Source organism: Anabas testudineus, chromosome 4, assembly GCF_900324465.2.
Source record: "Anabas testudineus chromosome 4, fAnaTes1.2, whole genome shotgun sequence".
In the NCBI taxonomy this organism is placed as follows: domain Eukaryota; kingdom Metazoa; phylum Chordata; class Actinopteri; order Anabantiformes; family Anabantidae; genus Anabas; species Anabas testudineus.
The window spans coordinates 11,177,035-11,200,957 of NC_046613.1; the positions used below are offsets into that span (position 1 = coordinate 11,177,035).

At 41.9% G+C, this 23,923-nt stretch overlaps 3 protein-coding genes across 5 annotated transcripts; 1 reads left to right on the top strand and 2 right to left on the bottom strand.

Moving 5' to 3' along the window:
- Positions 1-1,087: 1,087 nt before the first annotated feature.
- On the top strand, positions 1,088-8,663 carry lmx1a (LIM homeobox transcription factor 1, alpha). The gene is made up of 7 exons (XM_026346141.1): positions 1,088-1,266; positions 6,020-6,240; positions 6,658-6,836; positions 7,333-7,410; positions 7,786-7,873; positions 8,040-8,213; positions 8,521-8,663. Exons 1-7 carry the CDS (start codon positions 1,088-1,090, stop codon positions 8,661-8,663), a joined length of 1,062 nt encoding a protein of 353 aa, XP_026201926.1.
- A 2,177-nt stretch (positions 8,664-10,840) lies between these two features.
- On the bottom strand, positions 10,841-23,415 carry LOC113152456. The gene is made up of 31 exons (XM_026345717.2): positions 23,295-23,415; positions 23,109-23,181; positions 22,602-22,997; positions 22,325-22,429; positions 22,035-22,226; positions 21,718-21,909; positions 21,412-21,600; positions 21,115-21,300; positions 20,665-20,856; positions 20,359-20,547; positions 20,047-20,226; positions 19,818-19,947; positions 19,664-19,713; positions 17,358-17,753; positions 17,172-17,276; positions 16,143-16,322; positions 15,863-15,879; positions 15,218-15,322; positions 15,009-15,087; positions 14,534-14,920; positions 14,332-14,442; positions 14,057-14,242; positions 13,779-13,970; positions 13,072-13,257; positions 12,782-12,967; positions 12,418-12,603; positions 12,104-12,289; positions 11,753-11,941; positions 11,490-11,678; positions 11,204-11,320; positions 10,841-11,108 (listed from the first exon to the last, which is right to left on the bottom strand). Exons 1-31 carry the CDS (start codon positions 23,295-23,297, stop codon positions 11,044-11,046), a joined length of 5,139 nt encoding a protein of 1,712 aa, XP_026201502.1. The 5' UTR covers positions 23,298-23,415; the 3' UTR covers positions 10,841-11,043.
- Positions 15,412-18,091, bottom strand: LOC113152376 (L-selectin-like). 3 transcript variants are annotated; one of them, XM_026345597.1, is made up of 8 exons: positions 17,901-18,091; positions 17,358-17,590; positions 17,172-17,276; positions 16,796-16,900; positions 16,143-16,322; positions 15,960-16,049; positions 15,858-15,879; positions 15,412-15,728 (listed from the first exon to the last, which is right to left on the bottom strand). In XM_026345597.1, exons 2-8 carry the CDS (start codon positions 17,545-17,547, stop codon positions 15,680-15,682), a joined length of 741 nt encoding a protein of 246 aa, XP_026201382.1. In that variant the 5' UTR covers positions 17,548-17,590; positions 17,901-18,091; the 3' UTR covers positions 15,412-15,679. The 3 variants fall into 3 exon arrangements, with proteins under 3 accessions (XP_026201382.1, XP_026201380.1, XP_026201381.1); XM_026345595.1 differs by having other exon boundaries at positions 17,358-17,753; XM_026345596.1 differs by lacking the exon at positions 16,796-16,900 and having other exon boundaries at positions 17,358-17,753.
- Positions 23,416-23,923: the final 508 nt, after the last annotated feature.

Here is a 23,923-nt window from a genome sequence, read left to right on the forward strand (position 1 = left end):
TGGGAGACTGCTAAAGGCCTGTAGTGACTTAATGACATGGAAAGAAAACAAGAATAAAACATATAAGTTAGTGGAGCTATACAGGGCTGGGATATGACAAGTGATATCTTCTTACCACAGAGGTAAAACATCTAAATACAGTGCAGGATTGATTTAATTATTAATTATATAAAGTAACAGTGTTTCCAAAAAATGTTGGTTCAAAGGAGTTCTTTTAAAAAACCTTCATATGTGGGTCTGTCTGCTTGTGTGTGTATCAAAATGCAACCTTCACCTGCTGGACACTATTAGATTGTAATGGAGGCAAAGCAAAACCCTTCTACATGTGTCTGTGGAAACTCTGTGGCATTCAGCGTGAGGGAAGAGAGAGGGAGAAAGCCTCAGAGGGAGGGGAGAGAGAGAGAGAGAGGTAAGCTGCACCTGCACATGGAGGAAGTCTCCCTCTCTCTCTCTCTCTCCCTCTCTCTCTCTCTCTCCTCTCTCTCTCCTCTCTCTCTGTTCTTCCCGTTCACTCCTAATAGGATAATTGATAGATTGCCTAAATAGTCAATAACTCTGAACTCAGCGAGGTCGTCGGAAGCTCTGAGGAGAAACTTTGATGCGCTGCTCCTTGAGTTCCGGAGCAGCACGTTTCAGCAGGAGTTGCACTGACGGAGACGCAGGAGAGTCACTGGGAGCTGAAACACTTTAATACTGTCAGAAAACTCGCGTTTTACAGGTATGGTTTAAATATCTTTATATATATATATGTGTGTTTTAAAATGTTATTTTTCCTTTAATTACTTCATAATCAATTTCCTAAGAGTGGACACACCGGCGTCTTCTGTGGGTGCGTAAAATCTGACCACACTTATTCATCACCTAAAGATGTGGAGTGAAAAAGATTGTTTTTACTAATAATGCATGGTGTTTGCAGTTTAGCACTATTTCACGCACAGGGTCATTCATTTAAAAGTGTAATTATACCCTTTTTGGTGACAACAAGGAGCTAAGGCTGCATTTCGATGACTCTCCATCCAACTTTGTTCAGCTGCGTCCTGCTGATTGGAAAAGTGTTCTAATTAAAGGATTTCCCATCATTGTAGATATGGATCAGAGGGCAGTGTGTGCCGGATGCCACCGGCTGATCAGAGACAGGTTCCTGCTCAGAGTCACTGACGGACTCTGGCATGAGGAGTGTGTGCGGTGCGCGGCGTGCGGGGACGCGCTCAGGGGCTCCTGCTTTCTGCGGGACCGCAAACTTTACTGCAAGCGGGACTATGCTGAGTGAGTGCTCATCTCCAGATCTTCATCTTTGTTTGTTTTTGTTTTGTTTTTTTAGTTTTGTTTCTCATCCCTGTCAGAACTCAAGTCACACAGTTTTACTCCCGACCTCTGCCATATTCAAAGAATATAAGACATTTGAGTTTTGGCGTATTTGATCTTAACTTTCAGAGGTTTTAAATAAGTAAATATAATTTAATAAATAAATGACACAGAAATGTTTTTATGGCATAAAGTCATGAGTCTACGTCAAATTGACGGAGTCGCATGAACATGTGTTTTAATACAGTGAGTTTAGATGGTAAATATTAATATATGTTTAATTTAGTTTGACAGTTTGTGATGGAAAGTTTTGCAAAAAATATGTGCAATATATAAAATGATCACATTTTGCTGCAGACCTGTCTTTATTAAATTCAGAAGGTTTCTTTAGGTTTTGCTTTGGGACATGCATGTATGTTATAAATATTCTGTTGAACAAGAGTTCAAACTGAAGGAAAAACACACTTTAACACTTTACTCATATCTGGCTGTATGTAGGCTTTTAAAAAAAAACAAACTAGGTCTTCATCATGACATGAAGACCCACTTGCAGTAATTAAAATAGTTTTGTGCCATAAATAATACAAAGACAACCCTGCAAGACTGCTTGTAGTGATTTTGTTAAAAACATTTGTTAAAAAATTCTAGGTTTCTAGTGTTGACTGCATAATTTTATTAGTATAAAAAAAACAGCAATGGTTTGATTGAATATTTATTAAACACGCAAAAAATTGTCCGTCATCAATTGTTCAAGCTAAAAATTACAGATTAATTCTGGAAATTCTGCAGATTTTATTTCTTTAATAACTTAATTCAATGAGTTGAATCGACTCTCGTCACTTTATTTATTCACCTCTGCGTATAAGTTCTAAAGTGGTCTGAAAAGTAATAAGAAATCAGAAATAAGAAAAGCTGAGTTGATTACCATAAATTCCGGCATGTTTTACAGAGTAGTTTTACATTAGATATCTTCTGTCTTTTGGCCTCAGGTCCAAAATTTTGTCTGCGATATTAAGCCGATTTTCACAACAGAACCCTTGTCCAGATCTGACCTTGTCTAAGAATGTGTGTGTGAAAGAGAGAGAGAGACAGAGAGCAGAGAAACATGTGACCTATAGGGACCTAAACTATTTAGCACAGACTTGTATACTGTAAATGTGAGTGCCTTTATATTTAATAAATAATAACAACTTATTTCTCTAGTGAAGACAGTGTGCTCTATATATTTGTTTGCGTACATATGTATATACAGTATACGTCTACGTTGACTTCCAGGGAGCTTGGCACAGTGCACTAAGAGAACAAGGTGACTGTAGGAGGAGGGGGTGGCGAGGGACCTGGAATGTGAGAACACTATTGCATAGTGTACCTGCACACACACACACACACACACACACACACACACACACACACACACACACACACACACACACACACACACACACACACACACACAACCAAAACAACACAGTCACACCTTCACACACACATGCAGCACTCAACCAGGGGTAGTGCTCAACTGACACATTGTCGAAATGTGTTAAAATTATGAAGCTCATTGGTGTGGCAACTGCAAGCTGGGGACAGCATATGGTCAAGTTGACAAGGAAGTCCCACCTCCCCCCTCCCCCAAAATCTCCCACCATCACCCATGGTCTACCTGCTCAACACCTCATCCCTTCATTCTTCCTCCAAAAAAACATGCTCTCTCCTAAACAAGAGCCAAGACAAAACCGGCATAGCATGGAAGGCGGCAGCTCACATTATTTCTGAACAATTTAGTGGTGGTTGTTTTGCCAAACAGGCAGGGAAACAAGAAAAGTCATAGCACACTCCCAACAGTCTTGTTCATATAGGACATACACATTGTAAGAGGCATTTCCACGAGATAAATGGAAATATGACCAGATTCTAGTAAATTCACATAATTAAAAGTGCTTAACGTGCTCAGTGGAGATACTAGAACTTGGCCAAAGAACAGAGAAAAGCACATAACTGGGGCAATTAGGAGAGTAGAGCCATATGTCAGAAGGTCTGGTGCATCCCTTCAAGAGAGATGGCGAAGATGGTGTGAACTTATTTTGGGGGACAGTCTGCTCCACGAGACCTGGCGTTGTGTGCCATGGCATCTGGAAAGCTCTGCTCACAGCAGCCCTTGTGTCGAGCAATGGGACAACGCCCAGCCGACCGTGAGATATCTGACCTGACCAATTAGCAGGAGGCCTGGTGCCAAAACTCCACATCTGAGATCTCAGCATTTCAGACTTTTGTTAACTGTGTTTTTCTTTTCTCACTATATAATCTGCATTCATCTACCCTCCATTGTTAGGACCCAGGACTGGTGTGAAGCCTGCCCAAATCATGACAGTCATTCCTTAATGTGACATTTGTTTGTCTGACCTATAGGAACCTACAAAACAATGCATACAACACACTGCACTGTAATTTAATGAAGCAGTATGCAAATTCCCGTCTGACAATGTGGTGTTTAGCCTGGTTAGGTTGTCGGTAGATTTAGATCGGCAGAACGGTTCAGTGGTCAGGTGGACTGTACAGCAGCTGGGTCGTCAGATCAGCGGTGTGACTGGCAGCGCACTTGACTCGCAGATCTGTATCTGCTACACGCACTCTGTTGGTGTGTGTGCGTCCACCAAGGGATGCAGGTTAATCTGATCCAGAAACAGGATCCCGTCTCTCCGCTTGTCCAGCAGACCAGCAGTCTGTTTGCCCGACTGCCAAAGGTCAGCACTGAAGTCAAAGCAGGAACAATGAGAGCGGAGGTTTGAGTAAAAGTGTGTGTACATTCACTGCTAAACCCTCATCTTATGATGCAGTGCGTCCGCCTTGAGAGTGCCTTACTGAGGCCGTGTCAGTGAGGAAGAGTGCAGGATTGTGCTGACTTTTTTCTCTGTAATGATCTTGTCACTAATTGCCATGTCTAAATCCAGCGTGACTGAGTGTTCCCGCTCTCCTGGCAGGGCCTCTGGCCCAATCATGTCAACGGAAACTCTGAAATATTAAACACCTCGGGCTGCTCTATAAGTATTGGAGGTACTCTTGTGTTTGCATTAACAACGCTTAAGAGTACTGGATATTATAAGGAGAACTGTACAGGGCATATAATGGAAAAGGGATTCTCGAAACTTGAATGATCTCACAATATTAATGTCCATAATTTCTCCTTCCCTGACATCAAGCATTAGCCTCATATTGAGACGTTACTCTGCTGTGTCATAGAAACCCAGAAACACTCCAGATATTTCCTTCTGCCACACTTCCTTTAAAAAAAGCATTTCGTTGCATCCAGTGTTGCCACAGAAATGCACATACCACAGCCGGCATGTTGTCCATATTAAAGCACATACCAGTCAGGCTGTGGGACAGACAGCTCAGATAGGTCAAACAGCCCGACTGACCCTGTTGAGCTTCTGGGAATGGGCTTTGCCCTAGCAACTCCGCAACAACAGCAAGAGGTCCCAGCAATGTTTGGCCTTAAGATGTTGCAGCTCGAGACCTTTCGACAAGGATGTCTCAACCTGGGTGTTTGCATTGTGTTTAGTCCGAGCTGTTGTTTTCTTGTAAATATTGCAATCAATTTCATATATTCATATATTCAAAAGACAAAGAGTTTAATGTGTTTACCTTATTTTTTTGTAGAACGTTTATTAATGTCCTGTTTTTTTTTTCAGTCCGAAATTGTTATTTTATTGAACTCCATAAAACTTTGACATCATAGCATCTTTTCATTAAAATTATGTTAAAGACACTGAGGACAGGGACACAAAATAAAGAAATAAACAATTTGATAATTTATTACAATTAAATATGTGTTGTAGCTTCAGATTGTTGTTGTTGTGATGTCAGCAGTTGTTATCATGTTTAGTTCTGCGTTGTTTACTTTGTTCAGCAATAGTTGAATAGACTAGGTTTTTATTTCCAGTCCATCTTAGCATTAAAAAAAGTGACTGTGTGATACAGTAGGTTCTGTTATGGGCTCTATGCACTATTTTTATCTTAGAACAAAAAGTGTCACTTTCTCATGCCTCTGTGCTGACTGGTCTGGTGACCAAGTCAGGTCTAGAGACAAATGCCAGCTCCAGAATGATGACACATCATCCTGCGTGACAGACCCAAAATGCCGTGGTGCCGGCCAGCGGACAAAGGTCCTGCTGCTTGGGGCCTGGCTCTGTCTTTGTCCTCCTCTGGTTAAGCAGACTTAGGGATAATTCCACGGATAATTCCTGGGAACGGCTGCTCAGCCTCTCCCACCGGGATATCTGATTCCCCCCCTCTGCCTGGAGCCATGGCCTGCAGAGAGCTTTTCTCCTGCCTCCCCAGGAGCACAGCCTCGGACACGGCTGCCGGAGCCACGGCAACAGTCTCTGAGTCTAAGCCCACCGGTCCCGGTTGCCAGGCGCTAAGATGCACACCCGCCATGCTAAGGGTATGTGACTCAGTGGTCGGGACAGGAGGAGGAGAGAGGGGAGAAGTCAGGCTGGCAGTTGTATTGAGTGACAGCTCGACTCAGCAACATTCCCCAAGTCAACCAAGCAAATTTTTTTTTTGGTGGAATCCCGTCTTACTGAGGTGGAAGGGGTTAAAGTCAAACTGTAGTCAGACAAACAAAAGCGTTACCTGCTCTTATTTACTGAGCTCTTACGGTTTCTCTCTCTTTCTTACCTTCACACCCCCACCCTCTTCTCCCTCTCACTAGTCTGTTTGCAGTACGTTGTGGGGGCTGTGCAAAAACCATCTCTCCCGCCGAGCTGGTGATGCATGCAGGGAACGCTGTGTTCCACCTGCGCTGCTTCACCTGTAGTGTTTGTTCCTGCCGCCTGCAGACTGGAGACCACTGCGTACTCAGGGAGGGACAGCTACTGTGTGCCAGAGAGGACTATCACCGCTGTCTGGCGAGTCCCACCTCTTCAGACACAGGTACGCAGGTTTAAATTTCTACCCTGTGTGTGTTTGTGCACGTCACAGGGTCAAAGTTGACCCATAAAAAAACACTATATAAGTTAAATTGATCCTGTTGTTTTCATTCCCTGACATTGACAACTGTGACAATACTGAACCTACTAGTATTTTATTTCAACTTGAATAATTCATTATTAATTACAACAAAAAGCCATCTTTTCTCAAAGCTTTGGTAGTTTTTTTAGGTTTTGGCCTTCATATGTGAACACTGTAAACATTTGCACATAACTAGGAAATCTGGCATTGCAGGAAATGTAGGAAACCACATGTGAGTGAAAGTGGCTGAACTGATCGTAGTAAAGAGTTCTACACTCACCCAGCATGCATTTTCCATCTCAACCAATTAATATCTTTTCAATCATGCCTTTCCACTAGGTAAAAGTGACGAGGAAGAAGAGGATGAGGAGGGAGAATCCGAGAGAGTTACAGGCAGACAAATCAGATCAGAAGACCCGGAGAGCAAACGTCCTAAAAGACCTCGCACTATTTTGACCACTCAACAGAGACGGACCTTTAAAGCCTCCTTTGAGGTCTCATCCAAACCTTGCCGAAAGGTAGACTGCTTATTTAGAGTCCACGCAGTCTGGTTCCATGTCTGGAAGATACGAAGTCGGAGTTCTAGCATGATTTGTCCTACTCCCTTTGGTTTAGGCTGTTCAGTTTTGTATAGATGTAGTAGTTTGTGTCATCTTTCTAAGTGAGGTATAAGCTACTATGAGAACAATAGTAGTTTTATCTTTTTAGTCTAAGATGTTTCAGCCTTCAAAAACTAGAGTAAAAATTGAAGTGTGGTACAATTTTAGTAGATATATAGAACTAAAGCCATGACTACATATAGGTGGTTTCTTCACAAAGCAGACTTGACTGGTATTTGCAAAGTAGGTTTTTTTTTTATCAAAAGAACTAAATGTTTAATCCTTCCCTCCTTGGAACGACTGCTAAAGTGTTACTGATTTTTTTTAACCTTCAACTGACCTCCTCTCCTTTTCTATTTTCTTATTTTACCCTCCCTTTCTTCCTTTTTCATTCCCCTCTGAATCCTAATCCAAGGTAAGGGAGACCTTGGCAGCAGAAACTGGTCTGAGCGTCCGAGTTGTGCAGGTCTGGTTCCAGAACCAAAGAGCCAAAGTAATACGAAGCACACACACACACGCGCGCACACACACAGACACACACACACACACAGTCAGATGCACTACTAATAAAAGAACTCTTTCTGCACTGTATTTGTATGCCAGAGTGGAAATCAGGCTAGTTATCTCTTCATACAGGAAACTGATGACATCTCACAGTGAGATCCGTGTAGATTAAACTCCTTATTTCCTCACAAAGTGGGCTCATGTGTGTTTTCCCTCATCCACTGAAAGATGTCCTTCTCTACCTCATTGTTAATACTTTGCACAGTCATATGCCTGGGTAGCAGCAAGGACTGTGGAGTGAGAGGGTATTTTACAACAGGCTTGTATGTACATTAGCTTTAAAATCTGGTGGTACATGTTACAGATGAAGAAACTGGCCAGAAGACAGCAGCAACAACAAGAGCAGCAGCAGCAAACTCAGGAACAGCGGGAGCACCCATCACATCACACAGGTATTACACTGTTGGAAAGTATTGAAATAAACAAACGTCCTATAATAACAGGTTAATAAAGTAATTAGAAATAATTACAGCAACGTGAAGGTCATATCACAGAAGTTCAGCACAAGTCAACAACAACAGTGCTCAAAATCTCAAATGTGTCTTCTGCTCCCCACAGCGCCCTCATGTGGTGGTTTGACTTCTGAGATGGCGCGTCTGGAGTCCTCATATTCCCACATTCAGCAGCAGCAAGTAGGACTCACCACACTGGAGCAGCAGGACTATGACATGGACCCATTCAGACAAGGCCTGACCCCACCTCAGATGCCAGGGGATCACATGCACCCCTATGGTAAAGACTCCAGTGCTGCTGTCCAACTGTGCTGAAGAGTTACTTGTTAGCAGTATTGCCCCCGACACAAACTACATTACTTGAGGGTAGTACAAAGCCGAACTTTAATTTAGAGATAAAACTAAACTGAGATGTTATTTTGAACTGTGCAATAGTTCTGTAAATGTTCTGTACAACCCCATTGGCTGAGAGTGATGAACCACTGAACTTATACGTATATGAATACGTAGTATACCCACTGAGTCAAACTAATGATCAGATTAAACACCAGATATCCATTGACCAATGATGACGTGTGCTTCTTTAGGTTTTAAGAGCCTGTATGGTGACATGGACAGAGATCCACTGTGCGATGTGACTGACAGTGACGGCCTCTCCCTGGGTGACTCCTCTCTACTCACACCTATTGACCGTCTCTACTCCATGCAGGACTCCTACTTCACCTCCTGAGGGTGGCGGTGAAATGGCTTTGAGAAGAGGTGCATGTCTCTTTCTCTGCACCTCTCTCTGGGCTCATGTATGAACACTACACAAAGAAATGGGTATAAAAATATTGCAGAGGGACATGGGTACACTGTGATGCGATGCAATATACCGTGTGCACCTCCACATAAACGTGATTAAACTACTGCCTCCTATGCTTTACAAACCCACTGTACAGCATAGACTCTTCAAAGTTTCCTGTGCATGCATGATACTGTCGGACCTCTCTTGCTATGTTTGAATGTTTGATCAGGAGAATTTAACTGCATCTACTAATGTAATGTAAATAGCTGTTCGGATGTGTATTTGTATTTATTCTCAAAATGTATGCTGTTCGTCTAGAATCAACGATCATCAATAAATAATGATTATGATACTCAGCATAAAGAGTGACCTGTGCGGAGATGGGGGTTAAAACCAGGTCAGTCCATCGTCAGTGACAGGTGACAGGTCATGCGGCATCTTGCTTTAGCTTGAGGGAGGATCATCAGATTGGAAAATGCTGGGCTATGACAGCCGCATGGGTCAGCGGCAGGTAAGCATCACATCCTCGCCGCCATCATCAACGCTCACATTGTGCTCCTCACGGTCAAAAGGCCCTCGCCTGCATTTTTCTGCATTTTCCTTCCTCCAGTCAAAAAGGACGGGAAGGGGAGACCACCCAGGCACTGTGCCCAGCTGGAATGCGCTAGACCCAGGAAGGGAGGTTGAGACAACCCAAGGAGGGGGCTCTAGACAACAGAGGGGCTGAAAGCTGTGTCAGGGGAGAATGCTCAGGGTGACATGGAGATATGAAGCCCCACTGTATGGAGTATCTCCTTGCCCCAGCCGTGAACTCTCTCCTGGACCCATCTCATATTTCCCACTATGAAATCAGACCTTGCAGAGCAAAGAGTGCAAGTCAATGGTCAGGAACAATCTAACTGTCTGTCACCGTGGTATGCTACTGCCAACCAGAGCTAAAGAAGTGTGCTGCAGAGTATGTATGTGTGTGTGTGTGTGTGTGTGTGTGTGTGTGTGTGTGTGTGTGTGCGTGTCTTTGAGTCTGCCTTTGTATCTGTGGCTATGTCTGCTAAGTGTCTGCTGGCAAGTAGATGTGTGCATACTCGTGTTGAGAGGAACAACACTCTTTGTTCTAGTGACTGAAGAACCATAATGCATTTCCTTGTATCTTCAGAGGTACAGTACAGTAGATGAATGGGAAAAAAGCCAGACTTAAATATCAGGGAAAGAAGCCAAGGTGGTCACCTGCAGGGCCTTTTCCCTTCTTGCGTGTGAGCCCGTGCACAGTTGGCACACATATACGGCTGCCAGCAGCGGTGGGTGGGATGAGAAAAATAATCAAACTGTGATCATACGGTCACAGCGGGTAGCAATAGCCTCATTATTATTCTGATGGTAGCCAAACAGTTTCCTGTCAACAGTTCGGTAATTTATTGCACCCTTCATGCCAGCCATAGGCCACAAACCCTCTGTCTTGCAACCGCTATAATTGGCTTCATGCTGTTGTAACGCCAAGACAGATGCACATGCTTTGCTGAAGAGACACCGTTGTCCATTTGCAGCACATTTTTAAGTGTGATGTTATATCGGTGCAGTATTGGTGCAGACACAGAGGAGATTCTATACAGTACATAGAACTAATATTAATATTTCCTAATTAGATTATGAAATTAATTTACATTCTTGTCGTACAAAATGTATATAATATATAATGTATAATATCATGTGAGTTTCAGTTCAGGCCATTCAGTTAAATATACTGTAGTTAGTGTGGTTGTAGTAAATTATCCCTTAGTGTTGGATCAGTGCCCAGTGTGACACGATGAACGAGGTCTGATAATAGATCACATACTCACCACTTGCTGACAGGACCTATCGCATCACTAAATGTGCTAAATTGACACTTTTTGGCAGTTTGGCAGTCTTAGAGGGTTGTTTGTCATGTCCATGACTGACTGCACAGTATATTTAATATTATGGAGGAGGTAAAATCTGAAGAAACTGAGCTGTTAGGGAAAGTGCCAGCAAGACAGGGTCACGCTCCGCTGTATCACATCTAACTAGACATTACTGATCGAAAGCTTAATGAGCAGTAGTAGCCATCTAAAATTAAAATAAAATAAAACAAATAATAAAAGAAATTTCATTTAAATTAAGTTTATTGGCAATTTAAGCAATATACAAGTAGTGCATTATGCAAATGATGTATTTAAACTTTACCGCATGTGGATAATGCAACATTTCTAGATTTATCATGAAAAATGTGTGCTGAAATAACAATTAAAACAAAAGCAAGCATTAAACTGCAGTGTTTGAAAAAATAGGTGTAAAAAAAAAAAAAAATTCAAGACTCAAATGCTGGATTTTCTCTGTCTTCCCATGCTGGTACCTCAGACATGAGCCTATTTCCTGAAATGAACAGAGGATGCGATTAGCAATACACCGACTGCCACAACACGTTATATGTGTGAAACAGTATATAACACATATACAGTAGGTCTCACCTCTTTTTTTATATTGCATCAAAATCAACAAAGCCAGTCCTATCAGGACAATTGGGATAACAACAGAGGCTGCCCCAACACCAGTATGTAGCATCATAGTATTTCCCACTGGCCAGTCTGCCACAGATACACAGAACAATAAATACATGTCGTTACTTTTTTTTTTTTGTTTTGTTCTTGATTGGTAGATGCTATTCTTTTATGTTTGACCCCTTTATATGGATAGCTCAATAAGATCGACTCACAAGTTAACAAAAGATTTGTTGTGTCACAGAAGTTGTTTTACCTGTGCAGGTAGGCAGGCTGTCACTCCAAAACCCAGTGGAGGAGCAAAGCAGTAGCTCTGTGCCATTCAGGGAGAATCCATCTTCACAGGTGAAAAGACACTGGGAGCCAAAGCTGAAATTCCTCAGAGGGTGGGAGCAGTTCATGGACAGGAGTAAAGACAAGGCCTGTATGGGCTCACACTGTACCGCTGGAGAAAGACAAAAAAATGTCATGAGAACAGGGGATTGAGACAAATTTAGTAAACTAATGTGGGGCACTTACGCTGGCAGGTGGGTAGATCCCGACTCCAGTGTCCTGAGTTGTTGCATGTCACAGCTGGTGGTCCTCTCAGTGAGAAACCGTCCTCACATGTAAAGTCACACTGGGAGCCATAACTGAAAGGGGAGTATGGATGGCCACAGTTCATCCTACCGTGTTGTGGAGGGTCGACCAGTAGGGGGCACAGGCGTGCTGTAGATGATGTTAAAACAGACCAAACAAACCTCATTGTCTGAATCACAGAGTAAAAATAGGTATTTCCCCATATTCCAAAATACAGCTGTGCACAACAACATGCTCCCAGCAGAAGAGAATATCTGCCAAATGCAGCCCTCTCCTGTTATGATAAATTACCCAGACACTGGGGTGTTTCTCCACTCCACATGCCCTGTGACGTGCATTCGTTATCAGCTGTCCCATTCAGGACAAAACCCTCATCACAGCTTGATGTGCACTGCGAACGAAAGCTGAACTCTTCATAGGGATCAGAGCAGGCTAAGGATCCGTGAGGGGGAGAGATGAGGGAAGGACATCTCTTAGCTGAAGGGAAACAGAGGTGGAAAGGTGTTCATATGTAGACAAGTAAAGATGTACAGACATCTGGTTCAAAGCACGATGTTAAAAGCTCTTACTTCAACAGAGTATGCTTTTTATTTTTATTTATTTACCCAAGCAACGAGGGACGTCTGCAGTCCACGTGCCCAGAGAGGTGCACTCTGTGTTCACCGTCCCGTTAGGAAGAAAGCCGTCCTCACAGACTGATGTGCACCGAGAACCAAAACGGAACTCTCCGTGAGGTTTAGAGCAAGATAAGGAGCCATGGGTGGAAGAGTTTAGAGCGGGACATTTTTTGGCTGAAGGAAAAAGGAAAGAATAAATGACCAACAAGATATTTAGTCTTATGTGTTGATGCCAGAATCTGATCTAAATCACTGAATCATGGCATTTACTGTATGTTTTGCAGGATTGTACTGGAAAACAGACAAGGAAAGGTCAGTAATATGTACAAAGACAATACTTCTGTGGCCGCACCCTGGCAGACAGGAAGTGTATGACTCCAGTTGCCCTGAGAGGAACATTTTGTCACGTTTGTGCCGATTAGATCAAATCCTTCTTCACATTGCACGACGCACACTGAGTCATAGCTGTACAGTCCCAGAGGTTGTTCACATTGCAAAGAGGCTGCAGGTGGAGCCTCGAGACTGTTGCACTGTACAACTGGGGAGTGAAGACACACTTTAATTCATCAGAGCACCATGCACGTCTACACGTCTCTTCTTTTTTGATGGAGCCGTAAAAGCTCTGTACGCACTATGACCCACCTGTGCATGTGGGCGTAGGTTTGCTCCACACTCCTGAAGCCAGACAAGTGAGTGTGCTGTCTCCCCTTAGGTAGTAGCCTTCTGGACAGGTGAAGTCACATTGAGAGCCGAAGGAGAAAGGCTCCAGAGTGTCCACACATGTCGCGTTGCCCACAGCAGGAAATAAAATGGGGGAGCACTTTTTAACTGTGGTGGAACACAGACGTCAATCACTCATAGTCAACTCAATGTAAGTCAACATCCTCATGAGATATGCCATGTTGAACAACTCTGTGTTGTGACTTTTGCTGCTTTTGAGGAGGAGGTGCAGGTTTGAATAGTCATGTTGATAGAATTTATAAAAAAGGGAAAAGTAACATTAAATCACAGTGTTTGCCCAGTGCGGACATAAATGGGTGTGAAGGAAAGTGATAACAGGCGTGACCTGCATCTGATCTGCTGCACAGTCTGGACCGGGTGTGACTACACACCGAGGACAGTTAAGTATTAGTAAACCTCGGCAGTCAATCCATTAACAGGGCTCAAGTATTGCAATAAAGGAAGTCACGTAGTGAGCAACAGAATATTTCACAGATGAAATTCACACAGAGGAGACATTATCAAAATTAGATTATTAAACTTTTAAACAATTTAATCAAACAATACAGCGACATAATGTAAAAAAAAACGTAATTAGGTGCAGTTTTATTATTTAAAGGTCAATGTACTTTTACATGCTGGGATGCTGGCAGTCCACTGGCCAGTGTGGTCACAAAGTATCTGATCTGGTCCACTGAGCTCATAGCCTTCATCACACCTGATCTCACACGTGGAGTTGTAGCTGTGAGGTGCAATAGGGTGGCTGCAGTTCACCCTACGTCCTCTGAGACTAGTGTAGTTCAGAAGTGGACACTGTTGAACTGCAACACAGAAGAAAAACTTTTCATTGTTACTTCCACATCTGAAATAACAATTATTTTACATTCTTGATTTTAAGAGGCCATACCTTGACACAGAGGAACGGGCTGGTTCCAACGTCCACTAGCTTGGCACAGCAATTCAGATACGCCTTCCAACTGAAAGCCAAGTTCACAGAGAAACTGGCAGGAAGAGTTGAAACGATTGGATCCATAGGGATCGAAGCAGTTGTAAGAACCCTGTTTTGGAGCCGACAATGGCTGGCATGCGATTGCTGAAACGAAAACAATAAAAACATATAATTTAACTCACTCACAGAGAGAGGTCATGGTCAGTGACAAAATTACAACAATATTTGCCCACCCTCTTCACAGCGTGGCCCAGTGAAACCAGGATGGCACCGGCAGGTATAGTTCCCTATTGTCTCCACACAGTCTGAATGACTACTGCAGGTGATCCCCTTTGTACAAGAGGCTGCATACACACAGAAAAAGATGTTACATGCTATATTATGTCTACTGGAGCAAGTAAATATGTTCATCAAAAAACATTAGGAGTGGTTTACCTGTGTAGCAGACAGTTCCCTTCCTCTTGAGGCACTTCTCATTGTTCCACTTGCCTGTGTCTTTGTCTCTCTTAATGTAAATCTCCACACAGTCCTGACCCACTATGCTGTCCGGCTCCTCTGGTGCCCAGTTCTGGTCCTCTTCGGGCACACTTTCGTTGCGTCCTGGCCAGGTCCACACTCCAGCCACTTTGTGAACGCCTATCCAGTAATATCTTTGATTAAATGGTAGAAAATTGTTGAGAAAGTCAATTTCCTCCTGGTTCTGGGCAATCGCCATGTCTCCGAAGTTGTCCTGGCACCACTGACGGGCCTCGTGCCATTTGCGGTTGGGACTAACGTTGTGGGTGTAGGTCCATGCCTGTGCTCCTCTCCTGACGCTGAGGTCTGAGATTAGGTATACAGATGATCAGGTGAAGGTGAAGTGGTGGAGCAAAGCGTTTGGTGTGTTTATGGATTGTGCAGACCTACCTACCTTGGACAAATACAACCAGTGCAGCTATAAGCACCTTGTGATACAGACTTCGTCCAATATTAACTCCTTCTTGAAACATCTGAAATTAAAGAGAAAAAAAAAGACCTTCAAGACATTTTTTGTCACAATTGTACATGAATGTGAATAAACAGTATGTATTCATGCATGCACGGAGGAACACATACACACTAATAATCCTCAGGTCTTACCATTTGATTTGTCCTCAGTCTCATCCTTGCTCCTGCATCTACACACACTTGCTGATGACCAGTGGCAAAATGACAGTAACTGAACTTCAGCGAGTGAGTCAGTGTCTAATTTTGTAATATCACTTTCACCATGACTTCCTCATCAGGAAGGGTGCCACTCAACCACCCATAACATATTCACACAGACACACATGTGAACCCTCCCCAAAAATGTTTTTTTATTTAATTATGTTTATCTTTAATAATAAAAAAAATACAACAGAAATTCAGCTGAAAGCCACGAGTCCATATTCAGTATACACTACCTGATAATAATGCAAACACTATTCATGCACTTTAAATAACACACAGTTAATTCAGTAAAGTACTAACTGATACATATTAGAGTATAGTTTGTGCAGTTTATAAACAACATGCTATTATTAATATGAAGAAAATATAAATGAGCTTCGCAGTTCTCCTTCAGTCATGCACTTCACTGGAGGGACTTGGATGCACTTCTTCAGGCTCCCTATGAAGGACAAACAGATTCATATTAAAGAGACCCTTCTTCTCAACGTGTTTGTAAATCGACATTTTTAATAATAAACTGTGGTGCAAAACTGGGTGAAGCCGACAAACGCCCAGTTGCGACACTCACTTTACTTGGGTAAGTTTCTTTCCTGTGGGAAATTGAGCGAGAAACAAGTTGAGTGTTTCGTAACATAATTGAATTGGAGCTGTGTAAGAGAGAGTTACTGACTTTTTCTGTGTTTCATCCAACAGAAACAGATGCAGCAGAAGGCAGAGAAAGCTCCACACCCAGCTACAGCCATCAAAGCGTGTTTATAGCCTGAGAAAATAAAAAACACACACTCTTTTCTAGTCCCACTTAATAAAAATGAATCAGAAGCAACAAATATAGTGTGCATCATCAAATAATTACTTGCACAAGTAGGTCTTGGACCACTCCAGTTCCCAGTGACCTCGCAGTTGACAGTCGAAGAGCCTATCAGCAGGAAGCCCAGGTGACACTTAAAGCGACAGGTCGAATTGAATGTCTGGTTTCCTCCAGAGCAGCTAATGTGTCCGTTATCGGGGTGAGACAGAGAGGGGCAGTCTATGGCTGGGGGCCCACACAAACGTCAGAGTTCAACTCGGATATTGTTATATCACACATTAAAACATCGTTCTATTGTAAAAATCTATGTATTTTTAGCAATTACATGCTGATGCGTGTATTTTGATAAAGTGTCCACAGTCTGGCCTCAGGAAACAGAGGAAACAGATGTCTGCCTTACGATGATCATATTAAAACTGCCCAGCAATGGAATTTTAAAGCCAACCTTAAAACTATTTTCACCACAATATTAACCAAGGTTAATATTCATAGTAGAAGAGAGCTGGTGTTTTAGTCCTCGATTTCTTACACTGGGAATCCTTTAGGAAGGTTTTCTTCACAGTCAATATGGAACAAAAGGACAATTACAGCCACCTAAAACTGGTTCATTATACATCTGTGGAGGTGCATATTGTTTTAAAATAGAGTTGAAAAAATGTGAACCTTTCCCTTTAATAAACAAAGAGCTCTCTCCTCACCTGTTTGGCACCTGTGTCCCTTAAAGCCGGGTTCACAGAGACAGGTTATGTTGTCACTGGTCTCCTGGCATTTTCCTCTGTCACATGACGTCGCATTACAGTAAGCTGTCGAGACAGAGCACTGAAAATACGGAAACCTATACCACTTCTGAAACCGATTTGTTTCAAAGGAAAGTGGAGCTCAGCGGTGCAGGCGCTTGAACAGGTTGTGGATTCACAGACGTTACAGTTTGTAGACGTAATAAATAGTTGGCTTTAATCCCTTCATGGAATTTGTTGACAGATGACTAAAATACAGAAAACCACTATTCTTCAAAGAAGCATTTTCTAAAGTATTAACCGCTGACTTCTACTACTGAAGGAGCTCTGTCCTCACCTGTTTGGCACCTGTCTCCCTTAAAGCCAGGTTCACAGAGGCAGGTGATGTTGTCTATGGTCTCCTGGCATCGTCCTCTGCTGCATGATGTTGCGTTACATTGGGCTGTAAAGAAAAGGTTCAATATTTAAACCTGTACCACTTTTCAAACTCAAACGCCGCTCAGAAACGTTCAGTTTTGCGTACCTTTATAACAAGCAGCAAATTTTCTCTTGTTGCATTTCTCATCGTTCCACTTCCCTCTGTTTCTCCCTGTGTTGACGTAGATCTCCACACAGAACTCTGTGCTGTGGTTGTTGTTGGGCTCGTTCTCTGCCCACGACTGCTCACCAATCCATGTGCTGTTGTTCCCAACCCAGGTCCAAGTTTCGTTCATGTGGGTTTTGGTGATTCCGATCCAATAATATGGACTTCCAGTTCTGTTTGGCAACATGGAGACCAGATAATCATTCTCCTTCTGGTTTTGGATCACCACCAGGTCTGTGTAATGAGTCAGGCAATACTGTCGAGCCTGCGTCCAGTTCATGGTTTCAGATGAGTAATGATAAGTCCAGCCCAAAGTAGACACAGCCAGGGAGCTACCTAACATATGTATTAAAAGAAAGAAATCCCACTCACAGGATGACCATTTAATATGAGTTATAAAAAAGTCTAAAACAGTGTTTTATGTTTTAAATAAATTCACTCAACAACTATACATTTTGTTATAGTATAAAAACTAATACTCACCAAGGATGAGGAGTAGTGTCTGTGTCATTTTCAGTGATTGAACTAAAATCACCACCTGAAAAAAATGAAAAAAGACTTTGTGTTGTAATTTATTAACAAAATTTTAAATAAATGGTTGTTAGAAAAGTTAAATCATGTTTTTGTCTTGATATCAAAGTTCAACATTGAACCACAGCGGTGCAGCAGGTTTATGTTAGTTCGCTGCAACCAAAGGTTGGTGTCAGAGTTTTATATCTCTCTCAGGCTATTCAGTCCAACACTATCATAGAATACCTGGATGTTTACAGTACAGAGTGCATGTATGTGATGAATGATTGGATGAATGTCAGACGTCATGACTTATTGAAAAGACCTTTGGGAAATGCGACCTGTTCCTGGTAAAGGTGGAATCAGGGTCAGTCACACGAAAAACAATAAAATTAAAGTCTAATAAAATATGGATGAGAAACAACATAAAAAGGATTTAAATTTAAATAAAATTTAATTCTAGGCACTGACACAAAGAAATAGTCTCCACAGAATATTTGCTTAAGAATGACATGTTCTCGGTTGATTTGCCTGCTGATTTAACAATTGTGAACATTTTAAAATAATCTTTGTCTTTGAAACATTGGTTGTACAACTATTTGGCCAAATTTGTCCCACAACACAAAAAAGGTTATACTCTGAGAAAGAATAAAATTAGTTTTGGTTGTGGTATTAGATTGCCTTTCTAGTTAAAAAACACTACTACTGATTTAGTGTTTGCTCGGGTGGCCTCTGTTTTATTATCTACTATGTTATATTAGTAAAAAGAGAAGAAAACAGTAGTGATTTAAATATTCCTCACAGCCCTGTAGAATAATGTAATAAAGTGTTTTGCTCGATTTGGTCAAATAAAAACAAATAAAATGTCTTTTAGTATCTTATTTTAACCCCTGAACTGCAAACTGACAAGTCACAAATAACAGCTTTTAACAGTAACATAGTAACAGAAATGTCTCAGTGCTTTCACCTCCAGCCGGATGTGAACAATCAGCTTTGTGTCTGATTGCATCAAAATGCTGAAGACTGAACTTGTTGAAACAATTGTGATGATCTGTAAAACAGATTAATAAAGTATGATTTCTTCCTTTTCATATATCACTGTTAACTATTGTTCTCTGTCCTGACCCTTGTAATGGTGGATGAGAGAGGAAGACAGAAGACAGAGAGCTGTTGACATTCAATATTTATTATGTTTTGGTGCACAGGTTTAGTGACTGTATAGATTCTTTTTAACTGGCCTCTTAGACATACAATAGTCCATTGCACTGGAAGATGCATAAAATTGACAAAAAATACAATTTTAGGTTTTAAGTTTTATTATGAATAAAGGTCAGCACTGCTTTAAACATGAAAAAAAAAATATATAAATTCACATTTCAATAAATAGCACATAAATACTGCAAAAGTATTCACAGTTTTGCAATCACGGCACTCTGCCCACAATGTTACGTGACATTTACAGTAACATGAGCAGAGTTACCTTTCCAGCAGGTTCATAAGGCTGTAGAACAATTTGTTCTATATAAAAATCCCTTTGGGAGGAAATACATGTCTGGACAACATAACAAAGCTCATTAAAATTCAACATAGCACTGCGTGACCATCCAATGCAAACTAAACCATGACACCCCATTCATTCAGGTTCACACTGCTCTGCCCTTGTAACTCACTTCCATTTATGTACAGTATGTATGATTTATACAACTATCCCCACGTCTCTGTGTCCTATATGAGGCTGTCAATGCTGCTTTTGTACACCTCGGTTGGGACCTCTATGTCGGAGTTACTGCACAAAAAGACAAAAGAAGAAGATGAGATGAGATGAGATTATTTGAACAAATTATTTTTCAATGACAAAAAAAATAAATTAAGAAGGAATGTTGATCTAACCTGCTCAGCTCAAATTTGGTTGCTTTCTGCTTCAGTCGTTTCAGGATCCACATAGCAACAGATAAACCAGATAAGAGCGTGCCCCCTGCTGCCACACCAGAGACAATGGTAGTAATCTGAGATGGAGAAGCTGTGGAAAAAAATTATTTGACCTTTTAATCTCAAATATATGTTTTAATGTCGTATTGGATTTACATTTATCTTCAGTTGTTGTCTTTCTTTGTTTTACCTCGACAGATGGGGCTCTCTTCTGTCCAATTGCCATGGCCGTCACAGGTCAGCAGCTTCTGTCCGTCTAATGTGTAATCGTCATTGCATGTGAAGGAACACTGAGAGCTGTACACTGGCTCATGGTGTGAGCAGTTGATGCGACCGTTTTCAGGATCTTTTAGTTGTGGGCATTGTACAACTATATGAAGAGAGAGCAAGAATTTTAACGTTAACCTTTACTGATAAGGAGATGTTTTAGTGATGCAACAATGGCACAAACTTTTACAAACAAGTAAAGTGGTGGTGGATTACACTCAGTGTTGGCCCTCACCTTCACAGCGAGGCATCCTCTCACTCCATTCGGCTGCTGACGTGCATGTCACCTCACTCGGTCCCACCAGGTTGTAGCTGGGGGCACAGCTGAAGTTGCAGCTGTTTCTGTAGCTGAACCTGAAATCTGCGTCATCTCCACAGCTGACAAAGCCATTCTCTAGCTCCTGCAGAGCGGGGCACTGGACAGCTGCGAAATAAAGAGGCAACAAAAGAGGTCATTAACCTTTTATTAAGTCATGCCTTTCATTACGTGATTAAAATAATTGTACAATTTAAAAATAGAAAATATTGTCTGTGGACGTACCAACACAAAATGGCTCGGAGGCATTCCAACTTCCTGATGCTTCACATTGCAGAGTGTTGGACAGGAACCCAGCGAGTTCATAGCCTTCATCACAGGTAAACACACAGGTGGACTGATAGCTGGAGGGTCCCAGAGGATCAGAGCACTTCACGGCTCCATCTGCTGGCTGCTGCAGCGTAGGACACTGAACCACTGTTGATAACAGGAACAGCAAAGCAGATAACGTCAAGTTCACACATCATCATAACAAAAATCTATTTTTTATTATGATTGCTAGAATTCATAATGATATTGGTTGATATCACATCTTTTTAGCAAAACTTAAAACAAATAAAGAAGATATTACAATGTACAAAGCTGTGCAGGTTGACATAAAACACACTGGGAAATGTTACGTAGCAAGCAAGCAGTGTTGTAAGCACTAAAGTGAAAGAAAATATGCTTCCATACCTTTGCAGGTAGGTGTGGCTTCACTCCACTGTCCGTCCTCAGTACACTGAGTGCTCTGAGCTCCCTGCAGTTCAAAGCCAGCTTCACAGCTAAAGCTGCAGGTGTCGTCTGGCCGCAGTTCAGTCGAAGACTTGCTGCACTGGACAATCAGGTGAGCATTTTCCTCTGGCTTCTGGCAAGTGATGGCTAACACAGGAAAATAAGGTTTAAAAATGATATTCAGTGTGTTTGTCACAAACCCATAAATCAAAACAAGCTCTTCTTAATCATTAGATTCCACTAAGTGTTGGCCCTCACCTTCACAGCGAGGCATCCTCTCACTCCATTCGGCTGCTGACGTGCATGTCACCTCACTCGGTCCCACCAGGTTGTAGCTGGGGGCACAGCTGAAGTTGCAGCTGTTTCTGTAGCTGAACCTGAAATCTGCGTCATCTCCACAGCTGACAAAGCCATTCTCTAGCTCCTGCAGAGCGGGGCACTGGACAGCTGCGAAATAAAAAGGCAACAAAAGAGGTCAACAACCTTTTATTAAGTCATGCCTTTCATTACGTGATTAAAATAATGGTACAATTTAAAAATAGAAAATATTGTCTGTGGACGTACCAACACAAAATGGCTCCGAGGCATTCCAACTTCCTGATGCTTCACATTGCAGAGTGTTGGACAGGAACCCAGCGAGTACATAGCCTTCATCACAGGTAAACACACAGGTGGACTGATAGCTGGAGGGTCCCAGAGGATCAGAGCACTTCACGGCTCCATCTGCTGGCTGCTGCAGCGTAGGACACTGAACCACTGTTGATAACAGGAACAGCAAAGCAGATAACGTCAAGTTCAAGAATCATCATAACAAAAATCTATTTTTTATAATGATTACTTGAAATCACAAAAATATAACTTTGCAAAATACTCCAACTTACATTCACATGAAGGAGGCTGTTCTGACCACTCTGTTGACGCAGTGCATCTCAGGGGCATTGACATACTCAACTTGTAACCTTCCTCACAGGAATACTCGCATGTAGAGTTGTAGGAGAAGTCTCCATATTTATGAGTGCAACTCACATTGCCGTGGTGTGGGACAGTCACCTCGTCTTTGTTACACTCAACAACTACCAAACAAAAAACAAAAAACAAATCAGCATTATATTCCGTCTCCTTGTGGCTTGAAGTGACTTCGAGTTATGTAAACTTCATTGTGGTTTCTTACCTTGTTCACACCTCTCTCCGTAAAAGCCTTCGAAGCAATCGCACTTGTGGCTGTTGATGGTTTCTACACAGTCTCCATGGAGGCACGAGTCTTTCTTGCAGGCAGCTTGGGGAAAAAAACATATTTTCACACATTTTGCATAAAATGATTATTCCTCTAAGCTTTTATCTTCAAAAACTCAATCAATAAACTGTTACACATTTTAATCCTACCACTACAACCAAAGCATGCTACAATAAAATGAACTCTTGCATCCTAATCTCCAGCCTTTGCTTACCTGTGTAACACAGAGCAGTCTTCTTCTTCGTGCACCTCTCGTCATTCCACTTGCCGGGCTCCTTATCCCGTTTAACGTACATCTCCACACAGTCCTCCTGGTCGCCCACATTCTTGCCATTGTTTGGTTCGCCAACTGCCCAGTTGGTTGCTTCTACTGTCAGAGGCTTGTTAGTGCCTACCCAGGTCCAGACATTGTTGATCTTGCGAATCCCAATCCAATAGTAGCCTTGTTTCCTGGGCAGCCAGCTGTTGAGATGATTGATCTCCTCCTGGTTCTGGATAGCCACCATGTCTGTGTAGTTCGTCTTGCACCAGGCTCTAGCTTGTTCCCAGGTCATGGTGTTGTTTGAGTAGTAGTAAGACCAGCACTCTACGCTAGTCCACATGGACAGCACTGTGGAAAGAGGACAGAGTATTAGGATGATTTTTAAAAAAAGTGATATCTAAAAAAAGCTGCAAATGGGACAAAATTAAGGGCTCGGATTAGAAGGTGCAATGCACATACTTGAAATAAGAAGAGTGACACTGATCCATGAAGATGAGACCTTAGCTCTCCAAAGTAATTCAAAGCAGAACACCTGTAAAAAGAAGAAAAAATCATACATGCATCATTGACCAGAAGCAAACACTGTTAAAGTTCTAATTTGTACTAAAAAGAACTGCATTTGAATTTGTGCCTCTGGTTACTCACCATTTTGAGTGTTGTAAGTGATGTGCTGCACAAGACTCTTGGTATTTCTTTAGTCTTCACGCAACTGAGGAAGAGAAGATTCTGAGTATGATTAGCTGAGGAGTCTGCTTTTATGCTTCTGCATCTTCAGCCATGCCCACTTTTCCTGGAAGTCCAGTTTTCACAAGTGGGATTTTCTGTGGAAATTCCCACCCCCCGTTTTCACTACTTCTCCATCCTGCCAGGAGTTTGGAAACTTTCCCTTTCCATATTAACAGTCTAGTCAAGAAGCAAAAGATTTGAATTGCCTAGTATAATGAATAGTTTTATCTATAATATGGAATTAAATAACACATGTTAAAACACTAAAAAAGCAGTTCTGCACTGATTTAGTTCACTGGTATTTGTGCATGTGAAAGTAGTGAAAGTATTAGCAACAAATTATTATGCAATATCAACAGTAAAAGTACTTATTGGGTAAAATGTTGCCTTTCAATGTGTAATTATCATTTCAATCTTCTTTACTATGTAAGATGTGTTTAGGGCTGATTAAGCTAGAGTAATTTCTACATAATATAACGCTGAGAAGTTTAATCTAAACTGTTCTGTAATTCATAACATATTTTGGATGACAACTCTACCTTAAATGT